At 32.9% G+C, this 18,850-nt stretch overlaps 2 protein-coding genes across 2 annotated transcripts in view; both read left to right on the top strand.

Moving 5' to 3' along the window:
• The first annotated feature begins 392 nt into the window (after positions 1-392).
• LOC129227837 (serine/threonine-protein kinase PLK1-like) lies at positions 393-2,341 on the top strand. Its single transcript, XM_054862451.1, has one exon. It carries the CDS (start codon positions 503-505, stop codon positions 2,249-2,251), a length of 1,749 nt encoding a protein of 582 aa, XP_054718426.1. The 5' UTR covers positions 393-502; the 3' UTR covers positions 2,252-2,341.
• Positions 2,342-14,358: 12,017 nt separating this feature from the next.
• LOC129227343 (uncharacterized) overlaps positions 14,359-18,850 on the top strand; it is a 36,975-nt gene continuing 32,483 nt past the window's right edge. The window contains exon 1 of the mRNA XM_054861887.1: positions 14,359-14,507. Coding sequence (XP_054717862.1) covers positions 14,468-14,507 — 40 coding nt within the window. The 5' untranslated portion in view covers positions 14,359-14,467. The remainder of the gene's footprint in view (positions 14,508-18,850) is intronic.

Here is an 18,850-nt window from a genome sequence, read left to right as displayed (position 1 = left end):
GGAACGTCTGGTTACTTTATGTAATAAGATTGCTCATTTGAAAAGGATTTGTTTGCTTTTTCATGTTGAGATTAAAATTTTAACTTATCTTATTAATAACAAACGTGTGTGCGGCCGAAAGCTTGCAGGGGCCCAAAAAATTTCCTCTTTTTGATGGCTGTTCGCATGCACCCATTTTAGTATTCTAATAATCTTATTTACATTAATTAGCTAGTAATACATAGTAGTGTAAATATTTTCTCAATAACTGTTTGCTGCAGGTTCTCATCAACTATTACGATCACGTGATCAAAGATGTAGTTCCATTTATTATACAGGTAATTCTGTTTCACTGCAACCGACAACGTTTAAACTTCAGCAATTCGTTCCTCAACGGAAAGTTCGAATTGGTGGTGAGTTTGAATTGTGCGTATAATGTTTTGCTTTTTAACAAATGATAGGTAAGCAAGGAATGTAATTTTTACTGTTTTAAAGCTAAAGAGTTCGTGAAATAAAAGAAAAAATGGCTGAACGCCCGAAGCACGAAGAATTACAAACTGTTATTACAGACCCAAAATCAAAAGTTGTGTATCACCGTGGTAACTTCTTGGGCAAAGGTGGGTTTGCCAAATGTTACGAATTTAAGAATGGGAGCACCGGTCAAGTTTTCGCAGGTAAAGTTGTTGCGAAATCAATATTGACGAAACCGAATCATAAAGAAAAAATGTTTCAAGAAATTCAAATTCAGAGTAAATTGTCACATAAGTACATTGTAACTCTTCACAGCTATTTTGAAGACAAAAACTTCGTCTACATTATTTTAGAACTTTGCCGTAAGCGCTCGTTGATGGAAATGCACAAGAGGCGAAGAACTCTTACTGTTCCTGAGGTTCGTTATTTTATGCAGCAGATCGTGTTGGCGTGTAAATATATGCACGATAACAAAGTGATTCATCGAGACTTGAAACTCGGTAATCTGTTTCTCAATGATGAAATGGAAATTAAAGTGGGAGATTTTGGTCTAGCTACTCAACTATCTTTCGATGGGGAAAGGAAAAAGACATTGTGCGGAACACCAAATTATATAGCTCCCGAAATTTTAACCAAAAAAGGACACAGTTTTGAAGTTGATATTTGGTCACTTGGTTGTATTATGTACACTTTGCTAGTAGGATCCCCACCTTTTGAAACCAGCACGTTAAAAAACACTTACACTAAAATTAAGAAATGTGAATATTACATTCCTTCAAAACTAGATCAATGCGCAAAACGCTTGATCCAAAAATTATTACATCCCGATCCGGAATGCCGACCCAATGCAGATGAAATACTGGCAGATGAGTTTTTGTGTGATGGTTATATTCCTTCACGCTTACCCACATCCTGTCTCACCATGCAGCCTCGTTTATCTCATAATATGACTTTATTTGAAGAATCTAGGATTGTGGGAAGGAAGCCACTGACCGAATGTAAAAATATTCCAGCGGTTGAATCAAAGAAAGATATTGTTGCTGCTGTGGCAGAGCTCAACATTGATGAAAAAGAAGATAAAAACGTGATGCCAAAAGATTTTTATCTGGGAGACTTATTCAAAATGCTCCGTTCTTTGCTTATATGTCATCCTGAAGGCATATTTACCGGGCAGCCGGAAGACGCCCAAGATCCGTCAGCCATTCCGTTTATCTGGATAAGTAAGTGGGTGGACTACACCGACAAATATGGTATCGGATATCAGTTTTGCGACAACAGCATTGGCGTGCTTTTCAACGATGCAACACATTTAATTTTACATGCCGACGGTAAAAACATCCAGTACATAGAAAGAAACGACTCGGAGATATTTTACCAGATGGACAATTACCCGAACGAAATGAAGAAGAAGATTACTCTGTTGAACTATTTCAACACCTACATGAATGAGAATCTGCTGAAAGCTGGTGAGGGCGCCAAACCCCGAGAGGGAGACGAAATGTCGAACGTTCCGCATCTGAGAGCTTGGTTCCGCTCGAAAGCTGCGATCGTTTTCCACCTGACTAACGGCACGTTCCAAGCGAACTTTTTTAAAGACCACACCAAAATTATTTTGTGTCCTGTGATGGGTGCTGTCTCTTTTATCGATGAGAACAAGAATTTTACTGTTTATACTTTTAAGCTCATTGAGAAATATGGTTGTTCACCATTGTTGGCTTCTAGAATACGCTATGCAAAGGGCATGGTAGAGAAATTGTATACGGACTTTAAAAATTCAAGAGTTGAAAAAATAATTTGTTAATATTGTTATTCATATATTAACTAGATGATTTTCTTTTTACTCTAAACAAGATTCTATTACGGTATAATTATGCTTGATAATGAATCTTAATTATTTTAATCATAAATGTAATTCAAAATTTTTGTTAGGAGTTTTAAACAATTATGTTTGTTTTAAGACTTTAAATTCTTTAATATGTTTTTGTGCTTTTATCATGTCTTGCACATTTATAATTAGGGGGATTACTGTATATTTTAAGTGTTTGTGATTGAAAATAAATTTTTAATCTCATTTAAGTAGGAGTTTTCATTGGTAGATGCTTATTGTATGTTATTAAAAAATAAGTTTTAATCCTATGTACATCTTGCATTGGAATTATATTTACTCATTCAAAGATGTGAGAAATGAAAAAAAAAGCAAGCACGGTACAGAGATAGCAATCGAACTAGAACCGGAAACAGCACAAGTAGGATCAGCGAGAACGCACAAGAGCTAAAGATTTTAGTCTGCGTAATCTCTCCCGTCATACCTAGGGGCCATTCATTAATTACGTAAGTGTTCCGAGGGGGGGGGTTAGAAAAATCTCTACATACCCTTTCTGGGGGGGGGGGGGAGAGAGAAGGGTCAAACCCATTCTTATGTAATATTTTCTAAGTCGATATTTTACATTTGAAATTTCGCGGTCAATTGGTTTGACAGGTATTACATTTCATTTAAGCCTGTAAGGTAATACACTTATTAGGATGAGCAGTGTTTTATTTGTAAGGAATGAATCGAGTAAAAGAATTGCACTATGTATGGCAAATTTTATTTTTAATTAGTATCGTATCATATACAACAAAAATCAAAAAATCAGTCAGTCTAGATTCCTCTTTTTATTGAATATAGTTTGAGCAATTTTGTTTTTGGCAAGAATGTAAGTTTTGTTTAGATTGTGTAGGTGAAAAACATGCCAAGTATTCTATGTTATAATTCCCTCCAAATGAATATACAGTCAACTCTTGATAACTCAAAGTCCCAAGGGACAGTATAAACTTTGATTTATTGGTAGTTCGAGTTATGGGAAATTTCCACAACAGTCTCAAGAGTTTGGGACCCAATGAAAACTTCGAGATAATGGAATATCTGAGTTATAAGCTGCGAGTTATCGAGATTCGACTCTATTAAAGGTGATACAGTATACCGTATCACCTATCAGCAGAGTTAAAAAAAGAACCATTGAAGAAAGTGATTTTCAATGAAACTGATAGTTCGACAACCTTGGTTTTCTCTTGAATTTCAAGCTGATAACATTATTTTTTGACACTAGAAGCATGTAGTGAAGTGTCAAGTTAGAATATTAGCTAGAATATTTCATTTTATGTTGGAAGTGGGGATGTACTGATTGATCAGCCACTCAGAAAATTATTTATAATTGGCTAATTTTTATCTATCAATCAGTGCTTCAACAATTTTTTATTGGATTGAAATTATTTGAAATGGGTTACAGTTGAATGTTTATCAACAATTTTTGGAGGAAGATTTCTTAAATTGTTTGTGCTATTTATACAAACAAGTCCCACATATATTTTAAAATTTTCTTTTTATTTGACAAAAATTTTAGTACCAAATGTGTTTTTTTTTACAAACATGCTTTAATTTTTTTTCTACAAACATTGATGGTTAAACCAATGTTAATTTTTTAGTTTAAATTTTTATTTTATATTAAAAGGCAATGTTGTCTTACTTGGGGCAAAGTGCTTTAAGATTGCCTTATAATATGTATAATAGCCAGAATCTAATCAGGTAGCACTCTGATGTGACTAAAAATAAAACTTGAGTCATGAGGCAGCACTGTTCAATGTTGAAGCACTTAAAATTCAGTAATGTTATAAATAATTTGAAAATACTTTTGGCAGCGTTTGACAAGCATAGAAATTAGATTCAATAAATAGGTACTGGGCAGTCCGTTTTCATCTGAAACCAGTATAGCAAAACAAGATTCTTTTTTTTACTCTACTAAGAATTTTATATTAAGGCAATTTAAACTAAAAATGAATTATATAGTATAAGCGAAGCAAACTACCAAGTCAATTTAACTAGGATTTAAGGAAAGTAATGTTATGTGATTTTATATGAATGAAGAAATTCTCAGCTGTCATAGCTAAACCTTAGAGCAAGACTAGCTAAATCCAAAAATTATGATTTTCCATTCATTAGTGCATTGTAAGTAGATTCCTATTAGGCATCGAGCCATATAAAAGTAATCCTAAAATAATCTCGAATAATTTACCAGTGTAAAAAGAGTGCAAGTCCAATCCTTTGAATGCATCAAGCAATCATTTTTCCGCTCTCCTGTAAAGTAACGATTATGTGACATAAATTAGTCTGGCTCTCAGGAAGGTAATATTGAGAGGGTAATATTGTTGGCACCATGCTGAACTAATGAATGTGAAAATTGGCACTTTTCAGGAGAGCCAAAACCAAAAATTTTTCCCACCTGACATGTTTCGTTATTTTTAATGTTTCAGTTTTTACAGATAACTCTTAAGTGTATAAGTATCGTTTGAAGTAGTTATAGCCAGTAGGTAGGCCTTTTTAAGTATTATGGCAAACCATTGAATTTAAAAAAGACTAGCTGCGTTGTCCGGTCCATCTTGAAAATAAGAATTGTGTCCATTGAAGTATGTTCAACAATCAGGGGTAAAAAAATAAACAAAAAAAATCACGATTTCCTTTCCAAACAATGACGACAGATATTAAAATACTTTTAAGAAATTAAATCCAGAAAGATGGATTTAAAATGCGTAACCATAGAAACACAAAATAAAATAAGTTTAAGGAATTAAAATGCGAAAGAAAATGGTTCACAATTTGAATTTAATCGAGATTTCGTTAAACTTGATTTTAAAAGGCTTGTAACTTTTTTTCCTTTCGAGATAAAAGCTTATTTTTTCGACCATAGGTGCAGGGCCGGACTAATACTCCGTCAGTCCGTGCCCCAGCACGGAGTAAAAAATTTGAGGGGCGCAAAGTTGCCAAATCAAAATAAGAAAAATATTTGCAATTGAGTGGCTGAAAAAAAAAAAAAAAAAACTAAGTTCTCTGGAAAAAATACTGGTACCATCTACAAATGAAGATGGCGCATCGCGATATCCTTTATCTAGTCTGTAATCGTAGTCTGCCCAAGTTTAAAGTAAAATGTGTTAGTTCTTGTCGAATGTTACCTAATTACAGAGACTTTAAAATCATTTTAAATGAAGGAGAATCATCAGTAGAGGATCAACACCAGCAGGGGCGCTACGAACTTAAATTTTTGGGAGGAGAGAAATTCTCTGTCGAACGAAAATTCAAACTTTGCAGGATGATAAAATGCGGATATGATACATGTACTTACACCTCATAAGTAAATCACCAGTAAATAGTTACATTCAGGCATTTAAATATTTGAATTATGTCTTCAAATTTGCAAAATCGTCAGGAAAAATTTGCCGAATTATGATATTTTTGAGAGATCAGAGTGACCCCCATCGGGGTGCCCATAGTCACCACAGGAGAGGAGCGGGGAAAACATCCCAGTTTTTCAGAAAGCGAGCAACCAATTTGATTTTAGTTATGAAACTAAAGAAAATCCTTCGCGGATTTAAAAATTAAAAAAAAAAAAATAACGAAAATGACCAATTTTTTTTTCAGTAAAATTTGAGAAAAAAATGCAAATTAAAAAATATATACATATATTTAGTAACATATCAGAGAACATCTGTACTAATAAGAAAAACCAACTAAAAGCCACTGAAATGAACGCTTCAAACATCTTTAAATAGGAGGGGAAAAAAAGCTTACAGTAATAGGACTAACTTTTGCGAGCCGTAATTTCCACGAAAATGAAGATAATGGTAATTTTGCGTGCTGAAAATTTCGCGATTTTTTTTATAAACAGAAGCGAAAATTGAAAAATCCGACGTAAAACGATATTTCGACAGGTTTAAAATTTTCGATTATGACGGGGTTGCAAAAATTAAAGCCTCGTGAAAATAAGTGCTTTTACAGTATTCGGTGCAATTAAGAAACTCATGGCAAGCTTTAGACAAAAAATTTATAAATTTATAAATAAACAAGATATCGTTTTTCTGTTTCTGTTTTTCTTACTTTCGTTTTTTTTCTTACTATGAAAATCTCACAGCTAAATGCTGAAAAATGTATGTGCCCCCGAAATATAGTTCAAACAGATGAAAAGTCCAAGTAGAGAGAGAGAAATGAGATTTAAACGATTGTAATGAAAAGTCGCACCAGAGGTTGTTGAAGGGAAAAAACGAAGGTTAAAACAAAGATTCTGCAGGAGATTAATGAGGCACGATATCTAAAATAAAACAAAGTAGAAAAAATGACCATAGTTATCACACAAAAGTCAAAAATAAAATAATAAATAAATAGAAACACCTCCGTCCAAAACAATGAAATATTCTACTGGGGCTGTAAGCGTTTGAATTCAAACATGTTAAAATGTTAAAATGTAAGGTAAGGGTGAAAATTAAAAATTTTAATATTTGCGTTTTTAAGACTAATTTCGAAAGAGTTCCTAGGGTTAGGGAAAACCCGCTAAAACCCATAGAATCCTGAAACCTGCTCCCTATAACATCATCGAAGATTGTCTACAGTTGTTTTCCAAACTTTAATTTGGAAAAATTTCCGAGGAAGTCTCCTCGAATCTTACCCCTTCTCCTAATGTCATCAAAGATTGCTTATAATTTGCATAGTTATGATTTCCATTTTGAAAAATTTTCGCGGAAGCTCTTCCGAACCTTCCCTCTCCACCATCAAAGATCAACACACATTTTTTCCATCAAAAAAAAAGGAGTCCATCTGATTTTGGGACAAAAGTTAGATTCAAGAGCCGAAAGTTTTAAATTCAAAGACTCGGAGTTGAAATCGGTCATTTCCCCAAAAAGTCGGCAAGTCTGCCAATATTTGCAGAGACGGAGTAGGACTTATTATTTGATACAGGAGTTAGAGTCAGAGTCGAATATCCAAGAGTCGGAGTCAGCCATTTTTCCTCCGTGCATAAATTTTTGCCAAAGCTACGAAGTCAGATTCAAAGTCGGGAAGTCGGAGTCCGAGTAATTTTCGGGCACAGGAGTCGGAGTCAGGAGCGCCAAAATTATCAGAGTCGGGAGTAGGTCGGCAAGAGCTATTTCCAACAAAGTTAGTTTGAAGTAAATCCGCCTTTAAGTTCGGAATCTATATTTACTTTCAGTTTCCCCTTAGGCGCTAATGTTAAGAGATTTGATTGTTCAAAATTGAACGAAAACTTGTTCAAATCAAAAAGATATTTTCGATACATGTTTTTCATCAAAAGCTTTTACCTACAAAGTTTGTTTGGAGCCACTTCGCCTCTAAGTTCAAGATTTATTTTTGATTTGAATTTCCCCGTAGGCGCTAATGTTAAGTTTTTTTGAGCTGTTCAAAATTGAACTAAAAATTGTTCAAATCAAAAAATGAATCATAGGAATGAGATGTCCTCGCCGAGATCCTTCTAACAAAAAAACATTTGTTCGAATCGGACTATTCATTCAAAAGTTATTAGGGGGGGACAGACAGACAGACAATTTCCCCCATCTCAATACCCTACTTTCCAATTTTTAATTTGTCAATATTTTAATTTTTCAATATTTATCTAACTATTTTATTTATTTCTGACTTTTTTTTGTTTTTCGGGATATTTTTAAGATGCATTAAGCCTTCTCATGCTTTTTTTCTTCTTTCTCTGACTTTTACTAGGAAAGTATGCTAAAAAAAGACAAAGATTGTAACAACTGCAGTTTTTTTTTTGGAAAATTTTCCTCTCTAGACGCTTCGATAACCCCTTCTTCCCCTCCCTTTTTCAAATTTTGTTTACAGAATTAAAATTTCGAATCGTTTAAAATTTTGCTTTGAGCCTTTAACTTCGAAAAATTTCAAAGTAAGGTCCCCTTAACATTCCTTCTCTTCCTTATATCATTAAAGGTTGTCTAAAATAGCGGTTCTAAAGCTACTATTTAGAAAACTTTCCAGGGTGTAACCCCTGGACCCCCTATTTATGCACAAAATTTACCCATGACGCAATGTTCACATTGCTCTTTTTTTTTTTTTTTGAGCAATCACGTATTACTTATTGTTTTCACTTGACCGTTGAACAACGTCCGTCCTTTGATTTTATTTTTCTATTATAATGCTGGCGCCTACGTGCCTCGGAATCGAATTAGTGAAACACCGTTTATACGTTTCTCTTTCATACGTTTTTATCAATTATACGTTTTTTAAATTGGTCCCTGCACAGTCTAATGCACATTAACCTATGCCTATTATACGTTTTTTCACTTGTACGCTTTTTTCATGCAGTTACTTCAAAAACGATAAAAGATGCTTCACTGTATTTATAAAAGACCTTATCGTCTTTACACAATATTCTTTTCGCGAAAAAAGTATCCAGCACACAGCATTCAGCACATAACAACCAGCCCTGGTATTCATTTGAAATTTAAAGTCTTGAATTCCAATTATAGGGTTGCCATCCAAATTTTGCTTCAAAATAGTTGCTTTAGTAGCCTAATTTGTAAAAAAAAGTCGCCTAAATAGTCTCCTCAGCACAATGATTAAGTTGCATTTTTCACCCATTTAGTTGCTTTTTTCAATTTCTTTTAACTATTTACTAACTCAAAAAATACTTAGTGTAACAAAATCACACAACAGAAAATCTTAAAACATAGCTATTTATAGTAAATGCAAAAAAAGAAAAAAATTAAAACTTAATTTCTCAGATCTAATATGTGTTTTAACATCATTCAATATTTTTTACTGGAACTACTACTTCAAAAAAGCAACTCTCAGAATAGTAATGAAGTTGGTATTTAAATTTTTTTTAAATACTTACAAATTCAAAAAATACATTGTGTCACACAATCAAAAGATGACTACCTATAGTAACTACAAGAAAATAAAAACTTATTTTCCCAAACATAATATTTTTTTTCAAGATTAACTTGGCTCATTCAGCATTTTTTAATGGTACTACTAATAATAGAATTTAATGAAGATCATTTTATTTAAAGTCAAGACAAAGGAATTATAAATTGAGTTTGAACTTGTAAAACATATTCATGAGTCTTCAAAGTATTTAAGTTGGGAGACAGTATTGACACTTTCCCATGCATTTTAAATTGTCAATACATTTAAATGTTGATTTTTTTTTTTCAATGCTGATCGTCGATTTGTGTATTTCAAAGTCTAGTCGTTTTTAAAAATTAAGAACTGTGAACTAAAATGAGACAGTTTTTTCATACTACTATTTAAATGTAATAATTAAGCAATAGCTGTATAGGGAAAGTAATTAATGTAATAGGTAAAATGGTTTCTGAAATAAGCCAAGTAAACAACAAACTAGTATAGGGGAGGGGGGGCACATGTGAACATGGCACCATGACAACGTCAGGCAAAACATCTTAAAAAATTCTTAAATAATGGCAGGGCCAGTTCTACTTCTTAGCCAACTTTTAGGGCAAGGACCCAGTTTATGTTCCTGTAGTGACAGGTTTTTTGTTTTAGCAGATGCTGATGTAATGTTATCAGACTTCTACATGTGAAAACATATTTTAAATTACCTAATAAGCTAAACTTAATTATTGCAAACCAATACATGAACATTCAAGTAAATTTATGAGTTGTTAATTTTTGAATCAATTTTCATTTCATTTTTTTATATTTTATATTTTAGTGCTATTAGTGATCACTTGAAGCAGTTTCCAGCTAAAAGGAGTCAAATTTTCATTTTCATATGAATTTCTCCTAGAGTTCAATTTTTAGTTACGTTCATTTCTATGTGAACTTCAAAAAACAAGAAAATTAAATTAGAGTAGCTTTCAAAATATTTATTTTGGGAATAAATTTGAAGATAAACAAGTTTGCTAGTTTGATATTTGGTTTTTGTCCGAAAATACGTAACTAATAACAACTTAAGAACAAAGCTTTAAAAAAATAGGAAATTATTGAAATAAAAATCAAAATAAATTGCTTTAAGATGGCATAAGTTAAAACATCTAAGACCATTTAAAAATATTAAAACACTAACTGTATGCTAAAAGATTAAAATTTCGAGCGCGGCAAGACATTTTCGGCGAAGCACGTGTTCAACGCTTGAGTGTTTGTTCTCTATATTTTCATTTCTATGTGAACTTAAAAACAGGAAAATTCAGTTCAAGTAGCTTTGAAAATATTTATTTTTGACATAAATTTAAAAGTAAGGAAGTTTGCTAGTTTTAATTTTCGTATTTTTACGAAAATACGTAATTAATAACAACTTAAGAGCAAAGTAAAAAAAAAAAAAGAAATTATTGAAATAAAAACCAAAATAAATTTCCCTAAGATTGCATAATTTAAAATATCTAAGACCTTTTAAAATAGTTCAAACACTAACCGGATGCTAAAAGATTTCAATTTCGAACACGGCATGCAATTTTCGGCGAAGTACGTGTTCAACGCTAGAATGTTAACAAACAAGAACGATTTTAGTTTTTTGCCGTACATATTAGGATAACTTAAGTCAAAGCACTGGAGATCATTATTAATAATGCAATTTTATTACAAAAAACGAAAATTTTGCATTTGAATTCGACCTCAGTAGATCGACACGTTCGCCGCGCGGCGAAATGCTATTGGCTGAAAACTGTATGATGCAATCTCCATAGTGTGTTGGAATGCAACTGATTGGCTCAAAATCGTTCTTCCTATTTCTTTTTCAGTGAATTTCATAAAAGATGAAAAAATAGTCGCTTTTTATTGCAAAAAGTCGCCGTTTTTTTAAAAATAGTCGTTTATCGCCTGTTTTTTGCCAAAAAAGTCGCCATAGTCGCCTAAGGTAAGAAATAGTCGCAAAAGTCGCCTTTTTAGTCGCCAATGGCAACCCTAAATTATAGATGCGATAAGAGCCATTAGTAGAAACAAGAAACCCAACGACTAGGATCCTATCGCAATTCGTAATTGCAAAAAACATAATCTGATTTCAAGATCACAAAATGCTAACTATTTTATTTATTTATTTGCACATGGAAAAACGATTAGTAATATGCATGCAACACATAAGCATAATTCTACTAATTCCAGATTCCACATATATAACACAAGTCCCCTTATTTGTATGCTCATATTCTCTTAAGGACTCCCACTTATTAAATCAGACGTTAGATCCGCTCTCTCTCAGACCACTGTCTTATGATGGAGAATTGGAAATCACCAGAATCAAATGTTAACTGATTGGAAAATTATTACTAATATTTACATTAATTGCCAAGTTACTTTGACAAAATTTTTGCGGTTGCCAAAAAATGTAAAAAAGAGCATGTATTTACTTATATGTTGGGGGGGGGGGGGGTCTTTATACATGCAGTTCAAAAGGGGCGCAATTTTTCCCTCTTGCACGGAGCGGTTTAAAAGCTAAATCCGGCCCTGATAGGTGGAGTTAGATCTGGAGTAAAAAAGGTCGCTTCTTCTAATGGCGTCAAAAAGAAAGGTGTGGGACAATTCCTTCACTTTTTATTGTTTTATTTAATGAAGAAAATAGTGCCTAAATTTCAGCTAAGCCTAAAAAATTCGAGCAAAAAACGCAAATAACTCTCGCCGTAATAAGGTTAGAGCATTGAAAGAAATTGCGTAGAACGCGGAAAATTCTACCCTTTCTAACGATATGTTATATTAATATGTGCAAGTCATTTTTCACCCCCATATTTGAGAATTTATGTGAAAATTGGACGTAAACTGGAATAAAAAAAGAACTATTCATCAAATTTTATTCGAACTGGTCTGCAAAACTTCTCAGGACTTAAAGGAACAAACTGCAAATTTCAGCGCAATCGGCCAGATAGTTCTCGAGTTTTGCGAGTTCAAACACAGACGCTTTTTGGGGACTTCATTTTATACTATGTAGAGATACGAGGTTTATCCATTAAACAGAAAATGGGTAATTAGAATTTGGTCGTAAAGATATAGTTATTAGGACCAGTTTGCATCTGTACACGTAATATTAAATTTATATGAACAGCTCATACAGTTAGGTGCTGTCCACAAATGATGTAATGCGTTGAGCGAGGGGGGTGGGGGAGAAACAAGAATAGGTCAATAAAAAATTGAGTGATGGGGGAGGGGAGGAGGGGTTCAAGAAAGTGACTTATAGTATTTTTATTTGATTCCAAAGTCTGAATGAATAAATTATGGGAATTTATATTTTTTTCTTCAATCAATGTCAAATCTCATGGAAAATCTTTCTAACAAAGAAGGAATTTGCACCCATCATACCATGAAGAGTGATTTTCTAATTTTAAGACATTATAAGAATAAACGGCTAGGATAAAATACTTGTAATAAAATTTGCTTCTAAATTAAAAGGGTTGACTGACCACAAGGTGCTAACTAAATATTTGAATTTTAATGTCTAGTTATCAGAATGAGATTTCATTAAAAAATTGCTTGCATAATTTAAACTTAAGTTTTGCAGCATTAAAAAAATATCGAGCACTTGTAGATAATTTCTTTCAAAATTTATTTAAAAAATGGAAAATCTGTCATATTTAATCGGGAAAAGAAGGCTTTTTCAGAACTTTTATTATTCTTGGCCTGTAGTGATATCAAAAATGAATACCAGATGTTAAGATACTGTCCAACCACCGATTGCATGGAATTTTCAAACGTCCAGATAAGATGAATCTATGTGAATAAGGGGGGAAAGTAAAAATTTGATGCGAGTATTCCACTCATTTGAATGAGACTGCTTCTGCAAAAGCTGACATCGGTAAAAAATAATAGATTCGTCCATTTCCGGCTGTAAAACGGATGTTTGTCTTCCCATACAATCCGTGGTCAGACAGTAAGCTAATCAATTATAGCAGTGTTTTAAAATTATGTGTACCTGCTTGCAGACCAAGGAATGCAATACTTTTAAAGTTTTGTTATATGAATAAATTAGCACGAAAGACTAATGACAGCAAGCACTTATGCTGTTCTATAACTTGGAATTGATTTTCAAGCAAAAACTGAGGCATGGAACAAGAGCATGTTCCAGGTAGTGTGGATTTTCCAGTCCAGGCCTGTCATTTCTACTTTTTTCGGGAGGGGTCAAAGCGTATGTATTTGATGCAAATTATACCATGAATGCAGAGGCTGATTCGAACTGATTTTGGGGTAACGGAGTCCGAGTTGATAATTTTCCTTCTCTACCCACAACTCTGCCAGAGCTGAGGAAGCCTGTAGTCACTGATTTTAGAATAAAGCAATGTGTAGAAGGGGAATTATCCCTTCCTGAGTTCCCTAAATGATGGGCCTGACCGTGTCGTAACTGCGAAAGAGCTTGAAAAAGGATCTACAGCTGAACATGAAAAAATTAGACAAAGCGACTCCTTTCCAAATGTGTCAATCTACTCTGGTCCTGATTGCCTGAGATAATGTTAAGGTGGGCAGGGCTTAATTTGTGTAGGTTATGGGAACTCAGCTGCTACATTCTTTTCCTTTCAATGTGATTTTCCATTTGGGAGAGAGTTCAGATTATTTACGTATTTAAATAAGTTGTAAGGACTATAGGGCTTTGGCTCCTGCACTTCTTTCGTTAGAAATTAAATCCTGCAGTGGGGAATCTGTCTTAAAAAGGATTAATATCACTGAAAATAGAATATAGTAATTTCGTATACTCAGGGCTGTTGATTTCCAAAATCAGTTAGCATTTGGACTACAACAGTACTGCAAAAAAAAAAGCAGTATAATTTTTTTTGATATTGCATGACAGTTTTCGAAATCATTTCGGTCTCTCTCACTTGTAAACATCCTAGTAAAATTATGCACAAGTATTTTCGGTTCGGCGGAATGTTTACATTTTAATACAACTTTTGGAATGGCTGCGGCGCCAAGATAATTGAAAACTAGCTACGATCACGTGACCATATTTTTCAAACTCTTTATTATAAAGAGATTGTTAATAAATGAATAAGTTTGTCTCAAATTTAATAAATAATATATAACATTTAAAAGAAGAATTAATTTTAAAATTAAGATTATTGTAACCAGAACCGTCACTGTAGTTAAAACCCACATTGTTGATTTTTTCTTTTTTCTGCAGAGCCGGAAGATGAGCAAAACAATCGGCGAGGATTCGATTAAGCGGATGTCATGTAATTAAATTAATAGAATCGCTAAAATTCCGCTTAAATATATCTTACAAAATCACTTTATTTATGATTTCAAATGATGCTTCTTTCTGTGTGGACAATTCTAGTTCTCTTGGGTACGTACATAATACTTTGTAATCATCATTGTTCTACATTTTTGTAAGAATTTTGTATCATATATGAATCGAAATCTTAATTGTAAAATAGTTTTTTTTATTGCAATGGGTGCACGCAAATTCTTTGGTCCAATTTTGTTTTCTTCCAAAGAAATGAAGCTACATACGGCATATGTTTAAGGGAAGTCCCCTATTCATAACCTATCCAAAAGAAAACATTCAGCCTCGTGATATCTTTTCCCGGGTTTTCTTTTGTAGAGTAAAAACGACTAAAAAAAAAAAAAAAAAGGACGCATCAAATATGTGCCTTGGTGGAAAAAAAACAAAAAATTTGCCTTTTTAAAAACGTCTATTTTCTTCGGTCTGCATTTTTCGATTTTTTGAAGCACTTTCTACATTTATGCTTTGGGTAATTCCATATCAAATCAACCAATGGTCAAAACGTCATGTCTTTAGATTTTGCTCATTTTTTGTTCCAATGGAGTATTACCACAACAGAGAAAATATACAAAGTTTTGGATTTTTTCACTCATTTGTTTTCGAGTTATAATATTTTAAAGTTTTGACGAAGTTGAAAATTTTTCCTGACACGTTTTCTTTAAACGGCCGTAATTAAAAAACTATTTGACTCAAAGAGTTAAAACTGGTAGTGTTTTGTTCTGTATTTAATAAGGTTTTATAAAATATATGACATGACCTAGTTCTACCTTTTTCTTTTTTTTAACATTTTTTTGAAAAAAAAATTTTTTAATTTAAAAAAAACTCAAAATCGAAATTTTTAATTTTTTTGAAAAAAAATTATGTTATTAAGTCTTACTTTAGCAACATTTATGCAAAATTTCATGATGGCATTATTGTGGTATCATAAGAAAAAAAATATTTCCTCTTTCAACATCTTTATTCATGTAACAATTCATTCTGCTTGATCAGCTGGATGATCCAAAGGGGGTGGAGGGATGCCAAAGACTGCAATTAAGATTTTTAAAGGGATGTTTAAGGGGCATTTTTCTCTGTAAAGAGGTTTCATTCCTGTGGGGGGGGGGGGGGGGCTGTACAGTATTTGAGGAGCTTTTATTGGCACCCTTGGCTTGATTCCTATATATATGTACAGATGTTTATTTATACAGAAATATATATATATATATATATATATATATATATATATATATATATATATATATATATATATATATATATATATATGTATGCAGGTTTTTTTAAATAGCCAAGAATTAAAATTTATTAACTGAAAATATATTAGTCTACTTATCGATGGCAAATGGTCCGTAATCGAAAGTGTTGAAATAATTCAGTAAAGCAAAGGTCTCCAATCAACATTTTTTTCAATCCTATGTTCATGGGTTGATACAGTAGAAGGGCTTGACCATCATGAGTCATGCTTCAGCACCTACATCCCTGCTACTCATGCCCTAAGTAGCCACTCTCACTCATCAGCTGCCTGCTGTAATGAACCCTTAGGCTTTCTCCTGGTGTAACATGAAACCCGTCTGCTTTCTCCCACTACAGAGGCATTGAAATCTTCAGTACTTTGTATGTTCTTGGACAGTGCACATTCTAAATTTTACTGCTTGCTTTCTTTGAGAATTTTTTTTCCAATTTTTATTGTTATTTTAATGTTAAATTTATGCATATTTTTGTTGTTAAGAGCCAACTTTCAGTTGAAAATGGATAAACAGTGGAGCATATTTTGCTGCAATCAGGGACATTCGGTGAAAAAAGATCTAAGAACTGCAAGCTTGTGGGTGACAACACTAACATATGGCGTTGAAGAAGGAATGAAAATTTGTACTGCTTGTCGCATACAATTAAGTAAGCAAAAACATTCTTCAGTTCCTGAAACTGATGATATTATGAGTGAGTTCAGCAAAGATCCAAAACCAGGCTCTAGTACAGAGGATCCAGAGTTCATGAGCCCTCATAATGGGGATGTACAGTTTGAAGAAATTGTGGGCTATATTGCTTGTACTTATGACAGCAAATGGTGAATAGGATATGTAGTTCAAAAGATCATGTAGAAGAAGAAATCCAGGTTTCTTTCCTTCATCCTAGAGAACCATCATCATCAGTCATTTATCCAAGAAAAGCAGACATTTTGACCATTCCTAAAAATTTTGTTCTGTGCAAATTACATCCTGTCACTGCTACAAGGAGAACATACCAAGTCTCGAAAGAGGAGATGGCAAAAGCAACTGAAATCTTACATAAGAAGAAAGTATATCTATACTAGGACTTACAAATTGAGTTCTATAGTGTAGCAAAGTGAGTTAGCCACATCTCAAACTGCTTCTTAATGGGCTTAAAAAAATATTAAATTTTATACTGTAGCAATTAATTTATATATAAATAAAACTTAAATTTGCTTTTAAAATATGGCTGAAAAAGCTTCAATAACTTTTAAATTGAAGTTTTCAAATTTAAATAAAATTTAGATTTTTTATTCAATAATAAATATTTTTTTCACCTAAAAAATTGTTTGAACCTGTTAATGTGCTTGCAATACTGCCAAGTACTTGTTTTTCTATGCAATAGTACCGGTTTAAACTTTAACTACTTTTCATTAGAGCAAATGTTGGAACAAATCTGATATACCCCCCTCTTGGCGACTTTTTCCTGTTGGCGCCAAAAAAGCGTCGCCAAGAAAACTATGTATGACGTCATATGTCATACATCGTTCTTAGCGATGCTTTTTTAGCGCCAACAGGAAAAATTCAAATTATGTCATTAATTATTTAATGAAATTAATGCATTAATTTTTTTTCGTTGTTTCTCCGGGATACGAGCCCTCGGTCTCATAGTACTTTCGTAATGAGACGCCGGCCCTGCCTCGGTCTCATTACGAAAGTACTATGAGACCTCGGGCTCGCCAGGACCTCGGTCCGTTATCCCTCCGACTTTTAATATACATCACAGTCGGATATAAGTCACAGATCTCCTCCGTTCAGTATACAATAAAGTCACAGATTTTATGTGAAATTAACACCATTTTTGTGCTACAAAAATGCCAACCAGACCAAAATACAAACTACCAGAAACACACTAAAAACACAATAATTCAAAATATATTCACTTACCTTTTTTACTTTTCTTTTACTTCCTCACGTGAGGCAGTGCACATATGTTCCGCTCTTAGGAATATTTGTTCGGATTTTAATTCAATGTAATTTAATATTTCTTCATTAATATAATTTCGCCAATCGGCTAAAGTTTGTGATGAAAAAAAATATTGACTTTCAATATCAGCAGTTTTGGTCCCAATTAAAATCTCATATGTTATCAAAAAAATCTCCTCTATTTTCAACTTGCTAGAACTAAACCATGACCCACTCCTGATCGTTGCTTCTTTTCCACAAACAACACCCCCAATAACCTTTCTACAAAAAAAAAATTAACCCATCTGAACATTTTTTAGTTTTTTTAATTTTCATAACAGAATTACATCTAGAACATAACATTTCATTCTTAAGTAAACCAATTTCCCTTAAAAATTCTAAAAAAACCTCTTTATTTTCAATTAGTTTAAATATAAAAAATCTATTTAGGACTCCGGTACGTCCAAACGTTGGACGACCTGACGAAAAAGAAAAAGAAGATTCATTCAAAAATTTCAATTGATACATTTGGACAACATCACAAACCGAACTCATAATTAAAATAGAAAATTCAACTAAATTAACATTAAAAAACAACAAGAAAAAGAATACTCTAAAATAAAGTTTGAATTGAAACTTTATTTTAGAGTATTCAACTTAAAATCTCCCTAAGAGCGAAACATATGAGCACCTACCTCCTATCACACATACACGTGCAAAAAGACAAACTTCGAGAAACTACTTTCCAGCGTTCAAGTTGCAAAACCAGAGTTGTCAAGTTATCGCCTTATTGGCGATTTTCGTATCGAGCGAAAAATTAAAATCTCGCCAAGAGGGGGGCATATCAGAGGAGAGCCCAAATGTTTTTTTTACAAATAAAATTAAAGCAACTGTTTGAAAGAGAAATTTTTTTTTTCTCCATGATACCACAAAAATGCCATCAGGAAATTAAAACAGCACAAGTTTTAACCTTTTAAATCAATTAGGTCTTTGATAATAGCCTTTTAAAGATTACTAAACGATGTAAAATTTATGATGCTTCCAGAGTTAAAAAAATTTATAACTTTGGAAAGAATTGTTGAAAAAATTTGAAACTTCAGATTTGTCATCATGGAGATGTGTATCATACACAGATAAAAAATCATTACATTCTAAACATTGGCCTTAAAAATTTATTTTTTATTGGTGGTTTTGACATGGAATGACCCATTAAAGCACTGTTGAAAGAGGAAA

Source organism: Uloborus diversus, chromosome 8 (assembly GCF_026930045.1).
Source record: "Uloborus diversus isolate 005 chromosome 8, Udiv.v.3.1, whole genome shotgun sequence".
In the NCBI taxonomy this organism is placed as follows: domain Eukaryota; kingdom Metazoa; phylum Arthropoda; class Arachnida; order Araneae; family Uloboridae; genus Uloborus; species Uloborus diversus.
Note: the sequence above shows the minus strand (reverse complement) of the source record. Positions and strands in the feature narration are given on the sequence as shown.